The 7,720-nt window shown below is 41.2% G+C and overlaps 1 protein-coding gene across 2 annotated transcripts; it reads right to left on the bottom strand.

Moving 5' to 3' along the window:
• On the bottom strand, window positions 1-7,349 carry gpatch2 (G patch domain containing 2). Of its 2 annotated transcripts, none has more exons than XM_047388921.1 (10): window positions 7,175-7,349; window positions 6,248-6,491; window positions 5,279-5,829; window positions 4,162-4,226; window positions 3,808-4,005; window positions 3,395-3,506; window positions 3,058-3,097; window positions 2,855-2,919; window positions 2,652-2,740; window positions 1-882 (listed from the first exon to the last, which is right to left on the bottom strand). In XM_047388921.1, exons 1-10 carry the CDS (start codon window positions 7,222-7,224, stop codon window positions 713-715), a joined length of 1,584 nt encoding a protein of 527 aa, XP_047244877.1. In that variant the 5' UTR covers window positions 7,225-7,349; the 3' UTR covers window positions 1-712. The 2 variants fall into 2 exon arrangements, with proteins under 2 accessions (XP_047244877.1, XP_047244878.1); XM_047388922.1 differs by having other exon boundaries at window positions 5,282-5,829.
• Window positions 7,350-7,720: the final 371 nt, after the last annotated feature.

The raw sequence follows: 7,720 nt of genomic DNA, 5'->3' as shown, positions 1-7,720 counted from the left end.
TGAGATTTAGAGTTTTATTTTTCTTGTTTGTTAAGAAATAAAACCTTTCTAATGACACCGAATCCTTAATTAAATGAATAAAATGAATTAATACATACATCCAGATAAATCTGCTAACTTCATAATGATAAAAAATAAACTTAAAAAGGTGTGCTGAGGTATGGCCTATTCAAACATTTGATTCAAAAACATTTGATTCAAAAACATTTGATTCAAAAACATTTGATTCAAAAACATTTGATTCAAAAACATTTGATTCAAAAACATTTGATTCAAAAACATTTGATTCAAAAACATTTGTGCAATCTCAGACAAAACCATTTCTAGTCAATGCTGCAGCCAGTTTGGCTGACTGCTAACAGACTGAACTGTTATCAGTGACACACACTCAGAATGAGCTCAAACACTTGGCTCTCTGCCCTTTAACACTGAGGTAACATGTGATCAAGCATTTAATGTCAAGTTCTCCAACATGGGAGTTTGAGCACTTTTACAGCTCCTGTCCATCTATTACTGTCACATGACTCCATCCCAGGCTTCTTAAAGTTTCCCCAATATGGGAAGGTTTGTCACCACAGACGTTCGTGGTGGAACAAGCCTCACTCCTCTTTACGTGTAGCTCGCAGGACTTTGGTTAAGAATCATCTTGAGGAGAATTTCATCCATCTGTCTTTTTCGAGGCATCTTGTCCCAGAGTCCAGGAATTGGCAGATCAGTTGAAACCTAAGCCTGCCCCTTTGGGTCTCTGTGTGGCCCGGATGGGCTCGGTGATACCCCTTCCCTCAGGGCCGAGGCCCATCCCCGGGCTCCAGCCCATGCTTTGCAACATGCGACTCCCCATGTTCGTCTCAGGGATGGGAGCCGCGTTTTCTCCAACCACAACTGAGGAGAAAAGTGAGAAATTAGTATCCTAACAAAAATAATGGCAAAATTAAAAAAACATCCTAATGGGAACATAAAAGAAAACACTTAACATATATTTTATTAATTTAACAACAGAAAACCACATTTTTCTCAGCCAAAAATCAATAAGTAGTCAGATTGTTAGTCCCTGTGGATCAAATGTGAGCTTTTGCTTTCATACGTTTTTTCTAAGTTTGACTCAGAATTAGCGTGGCTTACTAATTTCTCTGATCTTCCAATGAGTCCTAAACAAACAGTAAAGCTTACTCCCCCTCTCTTTGCCCCTCCTTCCTGTCTGCCTACTATCAAAATAAAGGCCTCTAGTTCCAAAAACATTCTTAAAAAAAACAGTAAAGCTTAGATTATGTGGATTCATTACAAAGAGAGTGATTCAAGTGTTTATTCCCGTCAATGTTGGTGATTATAGCTTACAGCTTTTATAAGATCAATAATTAAAAAGTTATTTTTTTTTTACACAGAAATGTCATGTTATACAAACATAGGGAAGACCGTCACTGGCTCTCTCTATTGCTAAGGAAGCTGGCAGCTCAAAGGGGGCTGAATCCAAACAAATATAATATAAAGTTGAGTAGAAGAAAAAATGTGGTAGAAAAAAATGCTCCGACAACAGGGATAACTGCGGCGTTGGGAAGATTGCGATGCCAGAGTTTTGGGGGATTTTTACAAAGTGAAAAGTGCAGATTAAATCGCTGCGTAGGGAGTCACCTCACACAAACGTATCCATCACATGAGCTACAATTGTTATGTTCTTCGTAATAAAGCCAGTTCTGATCTAGGAACGTTAGAAGTGTCTTACCTAGGACAAAATGGACTGGACTGTTGCTGACCAGTTTAAAGTCCTCTTTTCAGATAAATTTTGGATTTCATTTGGAAATTAATGCCCCCAGAGTCTGGAGGAGGAGTGGAATGGCGCTAATTAAGAATCAGAGTTGCAGTCAGTAATGGGAGCCATGTCATCTGATGGTTCATAGTCAATACAGCTGTTTACCAGGAACTTTTAGAGCACTTTATGATTCCCTCTGCTGACAAGCTTTTTGGAGATATTGATTTTATTTTCCAGCAGGACTCAGCACATGCCCACTGCAGGAAACACCAAAACTGTGTCAAAGACCCTGGTGTCAGTGTTTTTGATTGGCCAGTAAACTGTCCTGACCTTAACCCCACAGGAAATCTATGGACAGGAGATGAGACCCATTAGACAACCTGGGCTTTCTCAGCAGAGCCACAGACTGATCACCTAAAGACAACCGAAGAGTTTATAATCCTGGTTACTTCAAAAGTTAAAACCCTTACTCTTATCTCATAGATTAGGCCTTCTGTCTGCTTGCTTGTCCAGCCTTTCTACAAATGTAACTAGGTTATTGACTTAGCCACACTTGCTGTCGTGCAGCAAATGCATCCGGAAGAAAGGACACTGGGTTCCGTCTTGGACAATGGTCATGCTGTCCTCTGTTTTCCAGGAACTTCGCAGAGACTAACTAATTACTGTTTAAATCCTGTCTTTGTTTGTAAGCAGTGCTGAGTAAAAGCTGCTCAGTCTGTGGTCTCTAGATAGCCTGGATATGACTAGCTCCTCTGTCATTAACAAGTTGTGATGCGTCCAACTCCAAATAGTTCTGGCTAAAAAGATATAAGAAAACAGCTCCATTAAAGTAAGAGCTTATCATACAATAAGTGGCACAGCTGGCATAAAAGATCATCAGGTGTGTTGAGTGTAGATCCATTACCTGAGGGTACAACAGTACCAAGAGGTGCTGCCTTTCGCCTCCGCTTTATGTCGCCTGTGCACAGAGAACCAAGGTGTCCGCTGGTCTGTCTGAGGGGGGGTCACATAAACAACATCAAGTTACATCTCTTAACACCATACAACAGGACAAAATGAGGTAAATTCAGCTGGACGGGACATTTTATCTACGTGAAAAGTTCTCACCTGCTTGCTGTTTTTACTGAACAGCTCCTCCGATGCCCTCTCTCTGTTCGTGGATCCCAGTGCAACTACAGTGGCACAGGTAAAAGACAAATAAAAAGGACACAACTTCATCCCTGAAGCACTTCGGACGATTCAAGCAATACACATAGACTTGATTCAAAAGCTGAACTTTGCATTTTGACCAGTTTGAAAACATGACTCACCTGGCTGTGGTCCCTCCTGGAGCTTGAGCTAAACCAAGGCCTGATTAAAATGAAAACGTACAATTAAAACATCAAAAAAATCTACTGCAATACTTAGAAAAATGCGTACAGAAATATTACTCTAAATTAGGTAAGAGATGTTTTAAAGCAAAGGTTGTGACCTATTTGTTCATATTTCTCATCTTTTCCTTTGGCCACACCATCAATCAGAACACATAATGCAAGCTGAAATGCTCTACAAACATGAAAACAATTTAAAAGGGAGGCATCAGAAAATAAAAAAAGGCAAGAGAGTAAATAAAACAAAAACAGTTAGGTTTAGTAGGTGACAACTCACTCGTGGGGGTCCTGGCTCAGCCTTTCACTGAAGCCCTGACTAGAACTTCCTGCCAGCCCCGCCTCAGATCCCTGCTGATTTCCATGAAGACGACTCAACCTGGCCTGAAAGCCTGTCAAACATTAATGCAGGTTTATTCACAGATGAACTCACTTTGAGCTCATTTTTATTTGGTCAGTAAGAACTAAATCAAGAATTCATCCTGGATGAATTGTTTTTGTTTTAATAGTTTAAAAACAGGAATCAAATAAAAGCAACGGTGACTTAACATTTCGTTTTTCTATTCAGAAACTAGAATAATTATTCTATTTCTCCTCATAGTTCATAGTTTGTTTGTTTTTTTTTTTGGTTTTTGGCATAGTGTGCAAGGAAGTGTTTGCCCCCTACAGCTCAAGAACAAGACAAGTTCATACCTCTATGCGAGGTGGGGCTCAAGAGCGGAAAGGATCCGGTGAGAATGCTGTTGAAGACGGGGTCGGCGAGGTCCAGCTCCTCCGATGCCGCCTCTCTCTCCCACCAGGGAACCACCCCTGCTATCCCACATGCACCACCAGGCCCAGATCCAGACCCTGTTTCTCCATCATAGAACCAATCGCTTTGTTCATCATCGCCTGGAGCAAAGACAGAAAACGTGACCTCACGGTAAAACTAAAATATGCCAGCTTAAAAACAAATTCCTATTTACAACTGACAACATCAGATGTTATTACAGTGTGGGGAGAGAGATCAGCATGGAAATCTTGGGAAGCACTGGAGAACATACACACCTTGCCTCCCCTCATCATTGGTATAGAGGCCACCATCACTGCTGTTACTGACGCTGCTGGTCTCACTAAAAATGAGACAATAAAGGTAATTAAATATAAAATGTAAACATGTTTGAAGCAAAAACGGTCAAAATACAAAACCCTGTGGTTAAAATGTAAGAGCTGAGAGCACACGTTTTCACCCCATCTTTGCTGTGGACAGGATTGCTGAGTGAAGCTGGGTGCACATGTGATATATAGAGGGAGAAAGGTTACGTGCTTTAATGGTATAATGACACAAAGAAAAACCAAAAGGACAACAAAGAGAAATTACTTGGGTTAATGTTCTCCTTCTGACTGAGAAAGATCCAACCAATAGTCAGAAAAAGCTGCGGCCAAATAAGCTCATCTCAGCATGCTTTTATAGTCTATTGTTTCTACCCGTGTCTGTGTTTATTCTTTCAGGAAGTTCTGTTTTTGTTGCAAGGAAGCGTATGTCCATGTTTTTGCTGTGCACATGAGCTTGATCTGAATAAAAACATTTACTTAATAGTCAAATCTAAAACGTGCAGTATGCATGTGTACGTTTAGAAAGATAAGAGAGTAAAACCATGAAAAATTGAGTCTTTTGCGCTGAACCCAGAGGTTTTGATGTTAATGAGATCAAAGGGACTTTTATCTCAAATCAACAAGTAGCTGCAACATGAACTCGTGTCAGTGACGAGTCTGTTGCACACAATATTTTTGGAAGATCAGTTGGACGTAATTTTAGATAAAAACTGCTTGCAATAAAATCTGGATGTCTTTTATAAAAACATTTAGAGTTGGCTTGGAAAAGAGGAGCAGCTATCAGTGTACTTACAAAATTTTATAACAGGTATATTTTTCAGGACAGGAACAGGAAATGGTTCAGAGTTGGCCACAAAAGGCCATCCTCTGAACAGAGTTTCAAATGGAGGAAACTTGTTTTTTTGGTTTTTTTTTCAATTAAAGAATTTTAGAGACAAGATATCAGTCATATATGGTACATGACTGACAAATGTCCTCCAGACCTAAAATCAAACTCATATTAATAACAGCAGCAAAGATGGAGGACTTGAAAATAGCTGAATGGTAAAAAGAAAGACAAAACACTAACCACCTGTCACTCATGTCCTCATCTGAGCCCTTTTGCTCATCCAGGTCCATCTTTTCCTTAGATCCTTCTTTCAGTGAAGACAGAGGGTCTTCACTCTCAACAACCACCCCTTCATCTGCAGCTTCCAGTCCAAGTCTCTGCATTGCCAATTTTCTCTTCTTTACACGATTCTTTTCTCCTACAGATCCTATCAGGCCACCTCCACATAGCTCCATGGCACCCTTACTCTCGTTACCACATAGTCTTTGCGGCTTGCTGCCAACACGGGCCTTTGGGACAGGTGGGGGGCCAAGCAGAATGGAGGAGTGAGGTTCTGGTTCTAGTGGCGGGTCCACAGCCATACGTTTGACCTTACGTCGGCGTCTAAGGCTGCGAGTTCCCTCTGCTGACCCCAGGACGGCCAGGTCGTCAGGCCAAATTGGCCTCTTGCTTCGTCCAAGGTCGGCAGCATGGAGCGGTCGTCTTTTGGGGCCAAGCTGGTCATCGGAATCGCTGTTGTCACGGGCGTGGCTGTTGGCAGCTGAGACACCTCCTGAACTGGCACGGTAGTCCTGCAACAAATATTCCGGCGGTGAAAACAAGATGTGATTACAAAGTACAATAAAAAGATAATTGTGCACCGTCCAATTCGGGTTAATCAACTGAATCAGACTCTGATCTACATCGCATTATTAGTAAGTCAAACTTCCACTGTGATCCCATCTTACATCTCATGGTGGATCAGGTTTTAATGTATGAGCTAAAATGGGAAGTTGATGGGTTTTACTAGGTTTCTTTACATTAGAATACTTGTCTCACATTGATTAATGCACAAATTTATGCTGCAAAGTTTTGGACTTGCATCAGTTTTTCTCAAAACAAATAAAAAGCACCAAATGGATCCACGTCGTAGCTGCCTGAGAAAAGCTTTCAACCGATTTTAGACTATATCAAATCTCTCTAGCAGCCAGAAGACACCTCCAGCCTCACCTTATGTTCCTCCACACTGGACTCTGAACCCTCACTAAGGTGGGCCGTCTCCCATGGCGGATGCGGGTTGTCTGAGCGTCGTTTCCTGCCCCTCCGTTTCCGAGCCTGTCTCTTCAGCAGACAGCCCACTGCCAGTGCGTGGTCTCCCCCATCACCGAAGCCACCCCGGGCAGCTTGCTCCGAGCTCTCCTCTAGTGCTGACACCAAGTCATGGACCAGCTCGTCCATTGTCCGGTGAAAGTGCCTGGGAAGGGGCATAGGTTTCACATGTTTTGCTACAAACCTAAACACTGTTGAACTCCATACTTGAATATAAGCATTTATTTGGGGGGATATGACGAGAGCTACAATGAATGCAGACTGACTGATTGAACACAAAATCAGCAATATAAAGCGACAAGTTTTTTATGGTCATTTTATGTCGATGAGCAATAGTTTAGCAGAGACAAGATGGTAATTATATATGACATATTTTATCTCGTAGAAGAAAGTTATGGTTAAAACAATGGAAACATTTACTATTACGTTATAAAAGCTTGTAGAGGTCTAAGATGAAAACGAAAGATATCGTTAACGGCGTTTATTTGAACTTGAAAATAGACCTCATTTCGTTAGCTGTTTTATTACTTAGCTTTGCAAGCTAACGTTTTCGTGCTAATTAGACCTGTTCACCCAAATAAACGCCTAATAAAGACATAGCTACTTCACTTCCTGTACATAATAAGCTTAAATGCATTACTAACTGTTCTGTGGTGAGAATTGCTGCCAAGAAAAGTGATTAAAATCCTCCTTCGACATTCAGGAGAGCTTCGATGCTAGCCTGTTGATGTAGCTAGCTTGTGCTCTGCAACCAGCTGATCCACGCGAGTTCAATGAACGTGAGCGATGAACTAGCCTACGTGTCAAGGATTTTTAAAGACCACCTACCAGCCAGTTCCCGCTTTACCGATGGTTTTTAGGTCACCTGTGCGGAACATTAAAGCCACCAAATCCCAGCGGGTTATTAACCAGAAACAACAAACAAACGATACTCCATACTGACACAAAAGCTAACAGTCAGCTAGCTGGATATGCGACAAGACACGATGCTGCCTTCATGTGCTGCGGGAAAATGGGATATTTACGTTATAATGTATTGGGACACTACATGGTTCCTTATGTAAAAAATAAGCTAACTTTAACTTTGAATTCCAAGCAAATACAACATGGTTGTGTATATGTTGACGTACGTGTGTGCTGTTATACCTACTAAAATAACATGCTAATTAGCGATGGGGCAGATGGTAGTTTATCAGAGTTTACATACAGCAAGTGAAGGCAACTTCTAATTCAAAGGACAATGTATTTACCCATTTTAAACACCAGAGTGCGCTGCAGTCACATTTTGAATCTGGGCGAACTGTTTAAACCTCTTCAACTTTGTTACATTTTGTCATGTTATAACTACAAACGTCAGTATATTTTATGTAAATC

This window comes from Girardinichthys multiradiatus, chromosome 15, assembly GCF_021462225.1.
Source record: "Girardinichthys multiradiatus isolate DD_20200921_A chromosome 15, DD_fGirMul_XY1, whole genome shotgun sequence".
NCBI lineage: Eukaryota > Metazoa > Chordata > Actinopteri > Cyprinodontiformes > Goodeidae > Girardinichthys > Girardinichthys multiradiatus.
Note: the sequence above shows the minus strand (reverse complement) of the source record. Positions and strands in the feature narration are given on the sequence as shown.

Bases quoted from the DNA above. Each gene is read 5' to 3' on its own strand.
- gpatch2 (XM_047388921.1), bottom strand. From the start codon at position 7,224: ATGTTCCGCACAGGTGACCTAAAAACCATCGGTAAAGCGGGAACTGGC. The intron at 4,227-5,278 runs GTTAGTGTTTTG...TCTCATTTTTAG, and splicing joins GAGGACATGAGTGACAGGTG to TGAGACCAGCAGCGTCAGTA. The intron at 3,098-3,394 runs GTGAGTTGTCAC...CATTTTAATCAG, and splicing joins CTGAGCCAGGACCCCCACGA to GCCTTGGTTTAGCTCAAGCT.